The sequence below is a fragment of the Globicephala melas genome, chromosome 19 (assembly GCF_963455315.2).
Source record: "Globicephala melas chromosome 19, mGloMel1.2, whole genome shotgun sequence".
NCBI lineage: Eukaryota > Metazoa > Chordata > Mammalia > Artiodactyla > Delphinidae > Globicephala > Globicephala melas.
The window spans coordinates 31951807-31965755 of NC_083332.1; the positions used below are offsets into that span (position 1 = coordinate 31951807).

The 13949-nt window shown below is 37.6% G+C and overlaps 2 protein-coding genes across 9 annotated transcripts in view; one reads left to right on the forward strand and one right to left on the reverse strand.

Moving 5' to 3' along the window:
* Positions 1-10272, forward strand: part of RBL2 (RB transcriptional corepressor like 2) — a 47040-nt gene extending 36768 nt beyond the window's left edge. Inside the window, exons 19-23 of one of the 2 annotated variants that reach the window (XM_060288381.2) lie at positions 3488-3559; positions 4303-4408; positions 5378-5583; positions 6198-6362; positions 8697-10272. In XM_060288381.2, the coding sequence (XP_060144364.1) occupies positions 3488-3559; positions 4303-4408; positions 5378-5583; positions 6198-6362; positions 8697-8867 (720 nt within the window). In that variant the 3' untranslated portion in view covers positions 8868-10272. The remainder of the gene's footprint in view (positions 1-3487; positions 3560-4302; positions 4409-5377; positions 5584-6197; positions 6363-8696) is intronic. The other variant, XM_030832959.3, reaches the window with a different exon arrangement.
* The window catches only part of AKTIP (AKT interacting protein), a 58988-nt gene continuing 55254 nt past the window's right edge, over positions 10216-13949 (reverse strand). For 6 of the 7 annotated variants that reach the window (XM_060288382.2, XM_030832961.2, XM_030832962.2 and 3 more), the window contains exons 4-10: positions 13193-13257; positions 13008-13108; positions 12403-12491; positions 12226-12324; positions 12026-12133; positions 11171-11231; positions 10216-11003 (exon numbers count right to left, since the gene is read on the reverse strand). In XM_060288382.2, coding sequence (XP_060144365.1) covers positions 10893-11003; positions 11171-11231; positions 12026-12133; positions 12226-12324; positions 12403-12491; positions 13008-13108; positions 13193-13257 — 634 coding nt within the window. In that variant the 3' untranslated portion in view covers positions 10216-10892. The remainder of the gene's footprint in view (positions 11004-11170; positions 11232-12025; positions 12134-12225; positions 12325-12402; positions 12492-13007; positions 13109-13192; positions 13258-13949) is intronic. The other variant, XM_030832967.2, reaches the window with a different exon arrangement.

Genomic DNA, 13949 nt, shown 5'->3' on the forward strand with positions numbered 1-13949 from the left:
TCCCTGATCAGGGATCGAACCCAGGCCGTCAGCAGTGAAAGCGCCAAGTCCTAACCCCTGGACCGTCAGGGAATTCCCTAGGCTTAGTTTTTGCTCTTCTTTTTTCAGTGTCTTAAGATGAATGGTTAGGTAATTAATCTTTCTTCTTTTTTACTATAGGCATTAAGAGCTATAAATTTCCCTCTAAGCACTGCTTTAGCTGCATCTCATAAGTTATGGTATGTTGTGTCTTCATTTTCATTCATCTCAAAGTGTTTTCTGATTTCTCTTTTGATTTGACTTACTGGTTATCTAGGTGTGTTAATTTCAACATATTTGTGAGTTTCCCAAATTTCTGTTAATGATTTCTAGTTTCAATCCATTGTGGTCAAAAAACACACTTTGTATTAATTACTTCAATCCTTTTAAATTTATTGAAGTTTCGTAGCCTAGCATATGGTCTATCCTGGAGAATGTTCAATATGCACTTGAGAAGAATGTGTATTTTATTGTTGGGTGGAGTGTTCTATAGATGTCTGTAAGGTTTTTTAGTGTTTTTTATAGTGTTAAAGTCTTCTGTTTCTTTGTTGATCTTCTATCTAGTACCCATCCATTATTGAAAGTGGGGTATTGAGCTCTCTAAATATTATTATTGAATTGCCTATTTCTCCCTTCATTTCTGTCAGTTTTCACTTCATATATTTTGGTACTCTGTTATTAGGTGCATGTGTTTTTTGTTTGTTTTTTTGCATGTGTGTTTTTAATTGTTGTACCTTTCTGTTGGATTGACCCTTCATCATTATGAAATGTCCCTTTTTATCTCTAATAACTTTTATTTTTTGTTTTAAAGTCAGTTTTATAGTGTGATATTTGTATAGCCACCCAGCTTTCTTAGGGTTGCTGTTTGCATGATATACCTTCTTTCCATCATTTTCTTTCATATCTGTTTGTTTTAATGTAAAGTGTGTCTCTTATATAGGGAGTATAGTTGGATCTCTTTTTTTATCTAGTCGGACAATTTCTGCCTTTGATTTTGTTGTTTAATCTATTCATATTTTAACATAATTGTTGTAACTGGACTTACATCTATCATTTTACTTTTTGTTTTTTATATATGTCTCATGTCTTTCAGATACTCTCTTCCTCCTTTACTGCTTTCATTTTCATGTGCATTCATGGCATTTTAATTTCAGTGATGACTTTTTTTTTTTTTTGCGGTATGCGGGCCTCTCACTGCTGTGGCCTCTCCCGCCACGGAGCACAGGCTCTGGACGTGCAGGCCCAGCAGCCATGGCTCACGGGCCAAGCCGCTCTGCAGCACGTGGGATCCTCCCGGACCGGGGCACGAACCCACATCCCCCACACCGGCAGGCGGACTTCCAACCACTGCGCCACCAGGGAAGCCCTCAGTGATGACTTTTCAACTTTATTTTTCTTAGTGGTTTCTTTGAGGCTTACCATATACTTTACTTTTTCTTTTTGCTCTATCCCCCCCCATTTTTTTGCCCCATCTTTATTGATATATAATTGACATATCACATTGTATAAGTATAGAATGTACAGTGTGATGATTTGATACATGTATATATTGCATTATGATTACCACCCAGCTACTTTTTCTTGGTAGTAAGAATATTTAAGATCAACTCTCTTAGCAACTCTCAAGTATACAATTCAGTTTGTTAACTATAGTCATCATGCTGCAAATTAGTTCCCCAAAATTTATTCATCTTATAACTGGAAATCTGTACCCTTCGATCAGCATCTCCCCACTTCCTCCAACCCCCACATATACATCTTTACTTATGAAAAACAGCTTCAAATTTATAGTAACTGAATGCCAGTGAGATATAGAAGTGTTACTTCTATGTAACTGTTTCCTTTTTGTTATACAGTGGTAGTATTGTTATACATATTATATCCATGAATGTTATAAATTCAAAAACATTGTTATTATTTAATATTTTTATGACTTTTAAAGGAGCTGAGACAAGAAAGAAGTGCAAGTATTTATTTATAGCTTTTATCATATTAACCTTATTCACTATTTACTTATTTACCTTATTTCTCTCTGTTGGTTCCTGGGGATTTGAGTTGTCATCTGGAGTCATTTCCTTAGCCTAGAATAGCTTTCCTCCTAATCTCCTCCTTTGTGCTATTTTTGGCAAATATATATATCATGTTTCTTCATGTATGTATGTTGTTTTATACAATTTTTAAAAAATCAGTTAAGAAATATGCATTTTATACTGCATTTGCAGTTACATAACAATCTTTACCATTGCTCTTTGTTTTTTCACTTGTATTTGAATTTGTGTGGGGTCACTTAACTTTTATTTTTTTATTTTATTTTATTTATTTAATCTATTTATTTGGCTGTGTTGGGTCTTCGTTGCTGCGCACAGGCTTTCTCTATTTGCGGCAAGTGGGGGCTGCTCTTCATTGCAGTGCACGGGCTTCTCATTGCGGTGGCTTCTCTTGTTGTGGAGCACAGGCTCTAGGCGTGTGGGCTCAGTAGTTGTGGTGCACGGGTTTAGTTGCTCCGCAGCATGTGGAATCTTCTTGGACCGGGGCTTGAACGCGTGTCCCTGCATTGGCAGGTGGATTCTTAACCAGTGTGCCACCAGGGAAGTCCTGGGGTCACTTACTTTTATTATGAAGAACTTTCCTTAGTATTTTCATGTAAGATGGTTCTGCTAGCAGCATATTTTCTTTCTTTATGTTTATGTGAGATTGTATTTATTTCACTTTCATTTATGAAAGATAACCTTGTTGGATACTGGATCCTTAGTTTTTACTTTGTCCATCGTCTCATAGCTTCCATGGTTTCTAATAAGAAGTTTTCTGTTACTTTATCGGAGTTTCCTAGTAAGCAAAAAGTTGCTTTTCTCTTGATGCTTTCAAGATATTCTCCCTTTCTTTGGCATTCAGCTTTTTTACTCTATGTCTTGGTATGGAGCTCTTTGCATTTGTCCTACTTGGAATTTGTTAAAATTCCTGGATATATAGATTGTTTTTAAAATAAATTTGGGAATGTTTCTTTATTTCTTTGAACATTTCTTTCAACTCCTCTCCCTCCCCTCCTCCTGGTACTCCCACACTCTCTTGGTGTGCCACATTTCTCTGAAGCTCTGTTAATTTTTCCTCATTCTTTTTTTCTCTGTTCTTTGGATTGCACAACTCCATCTTCAGGTTTGCTAAATGTTTTTTGCCAGTTCAAATCTAGTGTTTCATTCCTCTGATGAATTTTTTGTTACTATAATTTTTTATTCTAGGTCTTGGCTCAAATACCATTTATTCCCTCTGTTGTTACTGAATTTTAGTAGATTTTCTTGAATATATATTTCTTCATTTGTTAAATGCCTTTTAGGGCCATTTCCAGAGGCTTTAAATGATGTTTTTTTAATATAATTTTCACCAGTTTCACTGGGGAGCAGGTTCACGGACCATCTCATAGTATTATGCTGGAAGTCAAATTCTCTCTCAGAGAACTCTTATTCTTTGCCAGGTCACAAAAGAAGACAAGTCCTTCCAGAATATTATGCGTTGCTATAGGACTCAGCCACAGGCCCGGAGCCAGGTAACTTACTACATTTTCTCTCATGGCTGAAAATAAAGATCAAAGTCTTTGAGGCATACAAAAAAGTTAACTACAGCTGATTCTGTGGCTTTTTCTCCAGGATAAAAAACTAAGGTTCTACTTTAAGGGAAGTCTTTATTTTAATCTTATTTAATTATTGACAGATAGCAACGCATCTTGATTAACAGACAGCTACACATCTTGATTAGTTTAAGTTCTCTTTTCACCAAAAGGTAATGATGTGAAATAACTGATTCCTTTTTAATTCAGGTAATCACAAGATAGATGTAAATTCGGAAGGTGTTTGGATTCTGTGTCACCTTGAATTCAGTCTGGTTTAGGAAACATAACGCTGTACATTTAACCAAAACGGCATTAAGTGAAAATTTAAAACTCATTTTACCTTTAATGCTATTCATTTGTTTCAAGAGGTAGGTAGGTATGTGAGATCTTTGTATTGATATTTGACTTAGAATGACTTGATTTTACAATTGCATATTATTACTGCTCTGTAGTATTGTAGGCAGTACTTGGAAGTTGAAGCCTGACAGGCCCTGATGTATATATCCTGTATCTGTTATTTAATAGATATGTAACCTTGGCTGCATTTATTAACCTCCCCTGAGTAGGAAAACTACTACTATATGGAGTTGTGAGAATTAAATAACATGTCAAAGTCACATAGTCTAGGATGTGCTCAATAAATAACTCGTTTCTGTTCCCTCCTCATGACCTGTCTAAAGGTGTATAGAAGTGTTCTGATAAAAGGGAAAAGGAAAAGAAGAAATTCTGGCAGCAGTGACAGCAGAAGTCATCAGAATTCTCCAACAGAACTAAACAAAGACAGAAGTAAGTGGGATCTTTATGAACTTATAAAATGAAATTAAAAGCTTCTCTTATTTTTTAGGCCTAGGACTAAGGATTAATAAATTACTGTTGTAGAAACTATGAAAATATTTTATTGGCAAAAGATTTGTTGGACAATAAACCAAATTCTAAATTTAGTCACAGAGCTGTTTGTCCTTTATCCCGTGGCTTTGAGGCACATTGTGCATAACACTTTTCTCTAGAGGGATTAGCACAGGATGGAGAAGGCAGGCATTTGTTGACTTGAGTTTGAGAAAAATGTGGCATGTCAACAGAAACCATGCTATGGAAACACTATCCTTAATTGTTGGTTTATACCACTTAATGCAGGGCTCAGGTCCTAGAAAGCTTGGTGTAAATTAATGGAAACTACTCAGTAAGCCCTTGCTACATTAATAGCATGGTAGTACAGTTAGTATTTTTTTTTATTAATTAATTTCTTTTTGGCTGCATTGGGTCTTTGTTGCTGCGCATGGGCCTTCTCTAGTTGCGGCAAGCTGGGGCTACTCTTCGTTGCGGTGTGTGGCCTTCTCATTGCGGTGGCTTCTCTTGTTGCGGAGCATGGGCTCTAGGCGCGTGGGCTTCAGTAGTTGTGGTATGTGGGCTCAGTAGTTATGGCTCACAGGCTCTAGAACACAGGCTCAGTAGTTGTGGTGCACGGGCTTGGTTGCTCTGTGGCATGTGGGATCTTCCTGGACCAGGGCTTGAACCCGTGTCCCCTGCTTTGGCAGGCGGATTCTTAACCACTGTGCCGCCAGGGAAGCCCTGAAGTTAGTATTTAATATCTTATCTGTGCTTTGCTCCTTGGTATGAAGAATAAGAGTGCCCATTTGCTGCTGTTCAGTGAGTAGAGCAGGTAGCCATTCAACCTTACCTTACTGAATTTTCTTTTTAAAAGCAATCTGCACTAGCAGTCTTCCTGTTTAACACTTTTTGTTCCACCGGTTATAGCCAGTAGAGACTCCAGTCCTGTCATGAGGTCAAGCAGCACCTTGCCAGTTCCACAGCCTAGCAGTGCCCCTCCTACACCTACTCGTCTCACAGGTGCCAACAGTGATGTGGAAGAGGAGGAGAGGGGAGACCTTATTCAGTTCTACAACAACATCTACATAAAACAAATTAAAACATTTGCCATGAAGTACTCACAGGCAAATGCAGTAAGTTTGATGAGGATCATTTCACACTTTTTTTCACTTGTGAGGAATGAGGAATCACTTATGTTTGAGCTGCTTCTGTGTAAACTAGTTTTACAAATAATTCTTTTTGTTAAGTAAGACTAAGGAAGTCTCTAACAAATAATGGGCTTAACCAACATAATTTCTACTGTTGTGAAGCATTAAACAAGATGGTATTTGGATTCCCTACAAAGTATAGTAATATGAGACAGATTGCATAGGTTCAAATTATCCAAAACTTACCAGTTGTGGTGACCCTGCAAGTTATTTAACTTCCTCTGTATCTTGTTTCCTTATATATAAAATGGGACTAGAAGTAGTCCCTCGCTTATAGGGTTGTTGTGAGGATTAAATTACATAATGTATTTAAAATGCTTAAAACAGTGACTGGCACAAAGAAAGCACTTAGATGTTTGCTATTTGTATGGTTTTCTTTAGGTTAAATTTTTGCCGCTAATACATCACTATCTACCATTCATAAAGCTACTGGTTTATTATACCTCTTCACTCTTTCAATAAAAATAACCATTTTCAAAAAAAAAGCACCTGGTTAGAAATTTCGTTTACCTTTCTTAGAAATTTTTTTTGTTAAACAGATGGATGCTCCTCCACTCTCTCCCTATCCGTTTGTAAGAACAGGCTCTCCTCGCCGAATACAGTTGTCTCAAAATCATCCTGTGTACATATCCCCGCATAAAAATGAAGCAATGCTTTCTCCTCGAGAAAAGATTTTCTACTACTTCAGCAACAGTCCTTCAAAGGTGAGCCTAATATAAATCTTGGCCTTTATTAACCCCAAAATGCTTAGGATTCTAGAAACAAGGTTTTTGGGAAACCCTCAGTACTCACATGAGTGATGGGATCTGTCAAGGAAGAGTGACCAGTAAGTCCCAAAGCAGCAAAAAAACAAGGGTTTTGGGGGAGAACTTTAGAGCTGGAGATAGGGTAAGGGATCTGGATTTTCATTCCTCCCATTTCCTATTTGTACATTTGAATATTCTGCTATAAATCTGGAATTTTATTTTTTTATTCCATTTGTAAACCTTTTAAAATTCCGAATTTCAGTTAGGGAAGGAAAATTTAGATCCCTTAACTGATTTATTTACTAAGTGCCTCCTTCTGGGACAGGAAGTGTCTCAGTCTAAGGGGAGAAATGGGCATTTTGGACACTTGGACAGTGTTACATTAGCACAGATTTAAGTGGTAGCATCTGCCTCAGTCTGCAATGGGGAGGGAAGCTTGAGTGAAGCCTTAATGGATGAAAAGTTAGCAGATTGCTGAGGGGTAGAAGGAAGGGCATCCAGGATGGAGCAGATAAGGGAAGGGAAACAAAGTTCTTGAGGCAGTAAGGCTAGATCCCTAGGAATCATATGCTATGTTAAGGAGTGCACCTGCATCTTAAAGGTCCTTAAGTGATATTTGTATTTATAAAGATTGCTTAGGAAAAACACATATATAACACATTGCCTAGACTCTCAAAAAATGCCAGTATCATGAAGAGATAGATGATAGATAGATGGTAGGGAGAGTACTGATCTCGAGTAAAGGAGACTAAACAGACATGACAACCAAATGCAAGGCATGATGACTGATTGGATCCTGCACAGAAAAGCACAGCTATAAAGGATATTTGGGGGACAAGTGGGAAAACTGAATATTTACTTTAACATTAATGTTTCTTTAAATTTCTATTAAATGTCTTTGGTATTGATGATGGTACTAGATTATACAGACTGTACTGTAAATTTATACATATTAATGTGCAATGTATAAATGTATGTTCTACATTAATATATATTAATGTGTTATGTATAGTAAGGTACACAATTATACACTGCACAGTATATTCATAATATAATGATGTATACACATTATATACAAATAACATTTATACAATTAGTGTATACAGTTAACAATTTAAGGAATATTCAAGTAAATGGGAGACTAGAGATAGGAAGTGCAGAGCAGACTTAGGGAGGCAAAGAGTAGAAGAGTCAGTCAGAGGAAAGCTTTCTTAAGACGGTTGAAATTTGAGAAGGTGCATATACTGATAATGAAAAACTGGTGGTTTTATTTAAAACCTCAGAAAAGCCTATTATTTCAAAATAAAAGTAAAATAAATATCTAGGATTTGGTTTAAAACAATCTGGGGGGTGAGAAATGAATGAGGGGTATAGATCAAATAAGACTGGCCAAAATTGTTGAAGTAGGGTGATGGTCATGTGAGGGTTCACTATACACTTCTACTTTCCCGTATATATTTGAAATTTCCTATAATAAATGCATATGAAATGTGCTCAGTATGCTTTTCACTAGGAAACATGGACAATGACATTAGCAGCACATGAAAAAAAATTTTTTTAACTACCAGAAAATAATGCAATAGCTAACTTTTGGGGCTTTGGAGAAACTTAGTGCTGAAGGCACCTATAAATAAATCCAGTCTCTCTAGCCCTCTGGCGAAGTTTTTCTCAATCCGAGTTCTTCATGTGAACCAGAGAATGCAGAAAATAATTGGCCTGAATTTTTCTCAGTTCTCCCAAGGATGACATGTAACTAATATCAATACATTCTAGAATTCTAGATCATACTAATAAATTACCTACAATGGATGCCTTAGGGAATTAAGGCTTCTCTTGTGAAATTCCATGGCTGTTAAAAAATGAGTAACACTAGACTGGGGAAAAAATGGCCTAATACTGTGTAAAGTCGTGCTATTTTTTTAAAAAGAAAATGGAAATGTATGAAACTGATTAAATGTGGCATAACAATGTGATGCTCTATAACTTTTGTAAAAAAAAATCATAAATTTGTGAACTCTTACATTGTGGAAAAGCTTACATCAAAATCACCTCTGGAGCTTGTTAAAAAATAGAAATACTCTGCCTCTATCCCAGATAGTCATCAATGTCAGGCAGCTGAGAAGTGAAATTGGAAGGACATAAAATTTGGTAGTACGTTTCTTTATAAAGATGTTCAAACTCTTCAAGATAAACCGCTTAACTTATTTGAGGTTCTTTGACTTAACACTGAACTATGTGTATTAGAATTTTAAAGTTTTTATATTTATTTTTAACCCCCTGCCCCCCCCCCAGAGACTGAGAGAAATTAACAGTATGATACGGACAGGAGAAACGCCAACCAAAAAGAGAGGGATTCTTCTGGAAGATGGAAGTGAATCACCTGCAAAAAGAATTTGCCCAGAAAATCATTCTGCCTTATTACGCCGTCTCCAAGATGTAGCTAATGACCGAGGTTCCCACTGAGGTTAGTCTGTTGTACTGAAACTGTCTTTTCACAAACTCTGTTTAGCAGCATCATGTAATGCATGCTGGATTATGGGGCCCTTTTCCTTAATCCTTCCAGTATCCTTAGGATATTTTTACTTATCCCAACTGCCTTTTTCCCTACCTTTCAGTGCTTGCCATCAAGGCTGCTTAGAATCCAAACTTGGATTTTTTTTAACTCTTTGGCAAAGCTACTACAAGAATTGCAGAGAACAGAGCGCACTCAAACGTGTGTATAAGAGGTCTCTGTTAGCGTGTTCCAGCAGAGGAACTGTATTTCAGTTCATTCCTACCTGGCCCTCATGAAAAGCAAAAGTAGGTATTTTTGTCCTAAAACACTTGGTAGGAGTGTAAGATTTTTGCATTCCTAAAAGGTGACAAGGTAGAGCACCCAGATTTGAAGGTCCTAGGTTATGAGTCCAGTCTCCCATTCCCTTTGTGTAATTCTTCCCTCTCCCCATTAGGTGTGGTGCAGTGTGACAAGTGCTTGACTGGTGTGCAGTGTGTGAGTGAACCTGTATAAGAAGTGGCACTTTAGGGCTGTATAAAAGCATGATTTTGGAACCCAGATTTTGCTGTATATTTGCAATGGCACTTTCTACAATGTGAACTTCATTAAGTACAAAACTTCTAGGCTGAACTTAATTCAGTATCTTCTTTGATGCTTTTGTACTTTTTAAAAATTGTTAAAGCCCCAATAGCTACCTTTTGGTTTTGGGCATGTGTTTTAAATTCTCCATTTTTTGTTGATAGGGATCAGCTGGCTAGTAAAGAGTTTAAATCAAGTTGAATTAAGAGATTATGAAAAATTATGACCTCTTCCTTTAGGAGGTAGTTATCCAAAAGACGTGTGTCTTTATTAAGGTGATATATTTTAAATATCTTTGGGTGTGTTCCTGGAAGTTTAAAAAATAGATTGGAGAATTTAGGTTTTTATTAGTACATAGTACCATTTATACAAATTAGAAAATGTTAATTTAACAGCTACTGAATTATCTATATATACCTTTATTAATCACTATTGTTCCAGCAGTTTTAAAGTTGAATGAATAATCTTATTAGGGAGAAAATTCAATTGTAAATTGAATCAGTATAAACAAAGTTACTAGGTAACTTCATATTGCTCTGAAAGAAATATGGAACTTACTTACACTGTTCAATTAGAATAGTGTTCTGCAAAAATATTTATAAAACCTCTCAAGATACTTACTGCTACTGTAATTTTATATGAAAATAAGTATTTTTCAATAAAGCACTTATAAATTAATCTTTGTTTAGTTATATTGAGAAAAGGGTATTTAATGTCCTGCATAAATGACAAAGAACAATCATTTATTGGTTTATTGTCTCTACGAAACACATTAGTCATTCATCATTTAAATATCTGACTTCATTAGAAACCGTTTTAACACTTTTTCTCCCTCCTGCCATAAAAATACAATAAGTAATTTGCTTAAAAAAAAACTATGAACAAGTGTTCTGGTTTCTTCTCACTCACCTAATATGTACCTCAGTGACAGCAGTTTGTATATCAGTAACACAGTAGGCTGAAGACTGAGGTTCAAATGCTCTTCCACTTAAAAGTGCTAATAAGCTATGGAAACTGCTCTCTCTATACATCTCCTCTCCATATCCTAACATATGTACACCTGAAATCACTGATTTAAAAATCATTAGATAGTGCTGAACTCCGCCTACTTCATTAGTTTAAATGAATGCAACTTACCTTTAGCATTATATTCAGAAAAATGCATAAGCCTCCAGGTCCCCAAGAATTTGGAGTACTGAACTAGATAACCACCCTGAAGACACTTCTGACAGAAGTAATGCATTACGTAAAGAGAGGTTTCCAGAACTTGCTGTTAGAACCTAAGCATACACGGACAACACTGACACCAGTCACTGCGCACACCGTTTTACTCTGCAGGCAGTCCTTTGCCATTGGTCAGCTCTACTAGCCCAAGTCCAGCAGGAAAGTGCATGGTGCACCAGATTCGCCAGCTCTTAAGTTGCTACCGTTTTCTCTTCTTTACTGAAAGGTTGTACTGAGCCAGGCTTTACCCATGACAGGCCAGCAACGTGAACGCTTTTATTGTGCTGTTCTTCAGGCTTCTTCTAGGCACAATGAAAAACAGACATTAAAAAATGACTGATGAGGGGATTTCAGCACTGTGCAAATTTGTTTCCTCAAAAGTTATTTGTATATACTGAGTAGTCTCCAGTGAAGATATTTTAGAAAGGAAACAGTGAGTTAACGATTTCCAAACTGGTAATCTACTTACTTTCTGAGTTAGCATCTTCTCTCTGGCTTCATCATGTACAGAAGGATTCCATGGAGAAAAGCTTCGGGAAGAGAAAAATATTAAAAAATAGCTTACTAAATTTGTTTAACATCCATTGTTTTTTACATTTTTAACCCACTTCCCCTAACAAAAGTTAACAAGGAACAATCTTTAATCAGTTGTCAATATGTAAGTTTTAGACATTATCTAAATGATTTTCTCACAATAACTATCCCTTAGCACTTTACATGGGTTAGCTCATGTAAGCCTCACAACCACCCCTGAAGTCCTATTACTTGAAGAAAGTGAGGCACAGTAAAATTACGTAATCGCTCTGGGTCACCAAAGCCAGTAAGTGCAAAAGTCACTCAGTCTAACCGTAGAGCCCAAGCCCTTGACCACTCCCACTATGCACAGCAACACCAGTGCTGCCCAAGAGCTCAATCGCTTCCGTTTTCAATACTCCTGCAGACACCCTTCCTCAACATAAACTAACACAATGCTCAAGGAACCCATCATTCACACTATTCACACTGTTCAGCTTCCCTCCTTTCACCACATCTGTAAGTTGGTTGGGGTATGGGAGTTTAAGAGGGGCTCCAACTGGAAAGAAAAGTCCTTACATTTGAATGAGCACATTACAAGGATCCTTAGGAAACCAAAGTCATTAAATAGCTTGCTATTGGCACAATGTGTCAGTCCACGTTGAAAGCAGAAATCAAGCTGATACCAAGTTAGAAAGGTTGTAGGCTAACAGATTATACACTTTCCTTTTAAATCCCCATTCTAAGGCCACCTGGAAAACAGCAGCACAGTACTGCAAAGTGTAGTTTATCTTGATAATGTACCACTTACCTAATTGCATAGGGGTCTTCTATTTTAGGTTGGTCAAACAAATGAGCAGTGCACACCTTAACACTGTCAACCACTTTACTTTTAAAAAGCTGAATATCTTTTTCGTACCTGTGTTAAAAGTTTAAATCAAAAGGTTACCAACATAATCTACTTTGCTATCTTTTCAAATTTATCTTACATAACAAAGCAAAGTAACATACAGTACTGCAGCCTCTGGGTTTAGGGGGCTTGCTGTATCAATCTTGTAGAAAACTCTCCTTGCATACATCAATACTTGCCAAATATGATTATAGTTCCGCCTAAAGGGAAATATGGCAGGATTACTGAGGCTTCCTCTTGCTGGCTTATGTCACCACACGAAACTTTTATTTACTAACCTCCATTTTGCAAATGCTCTCTTCACATCCAGTTCACCTGAGGTGGGATCAACTAGCGGGTGAAAGACGGGAATATCAAACACCAAACGCTACATTGAAAGAGAGACACATCCTTTAATGGAAGCAATGGAGCATATTAAACCCACGCGGATAAGTTGTAAAAGAAGCTTCAGGACAAGGCAGTTTTGTTGCTTAAAGTCAAAGAGCTGCCTCAAGAGGGACACCTAACTACTTTCACCATTTTCCTGTAAGACTAAATTTTGCAGTGAGCAGGGGAAAAGTCGCCCTTCTCTACCACAGCGTAACAATCGCAATTCACGTAGTGAGAGCTGTACTACAGCTTCCAGCCTCACTTGCACACCCTGAGCAGAGAAACAAGTAAAGCTGAAGGCAGAGGCTAGCATGGCAAAAGATGCAACAAAGCAAAAAATCCCCCTGAAAGACTACTGAGTAGACAAAACATTTCGGGAAACTGAAATCATGAAAGTATTAGGCCAGGAAAAGAACCAAGAAATCTTTAAAGACCCTTAAACCCCTCTTCCTGCAGTAAGGAGGGTGAGGAGGGTCCAAGAAAGAAAAGAAGCCAGACTGTATCCCCAACTTACCGGACAGTCACCATCTGGGTAGTTATCGGGGATGTAAACTGTAAACTTAAATACACCATCTTGATAAAGTCCATGCCGTATGAATATTACTCCAAACCACACTGTAGGAAAAAATAAAAACAGTTACAGGCTAAGTTTGTGTCAGAGGAACCAAATATGCTATAAAAAGAGCGAATCCTTCTTACTTAATGCAGATCGATAAGATGGCTGCACATAGACACCAGGTAACTTCTGCTTCACAACCAAGGTACTAAAACAGAAGCAGCAGAACAGTGAGATTGCACGGATGGAAACGACATACAGACCAAACCACCCACGTTCATTTTTTGAAAGAAGGAATAGTCCCTTGAAGGGCAGCTGATACTCTAACCATACAGACAGAGTCATCACAATCTCTCACCTGGCCCTGACTGCTGCCTGTTTACTGGTTTCATAACACATGCTTACAGAGAAACACAGCCAAATAAGGGCCCCAGATTAAGAAATTAAAGCCGAACAGGGATACACAATCAAGTTTTCCACCCAGAAATCAGCTTCCCCAAAACACCACCTTGGAAACCAACCTGTAGGTAATTCTGGACATCAGATTTTAGGTCAGTGTGAGTATCTGTACGATTATTGCTTTTGTGACCATGAACAACACATCTTACCCACACACATTTAAAAGCCTTTTTAAAATACAACTTTAGGTAATTAAGACATTAAAATTCCATGGAATTACCCTCATTTGGGGGTCATTTTAAGTTTGAACACCAGTCGGTGCGGCAGTGTTCCTGGTAGAAGGCAGGCAGCCTGAGGCGCTCACACTGTACTCTGCTCCTGAATTTACCCCCAACTCAGACACTTGAACTCTGTGGGCCGTGGCGTGGGAAACGGTGGGTGCTGAAACAAGGGAAGACAGAGGCTGCACTGGCTCTTCTGGGACCTGGTCACCTGACAGCC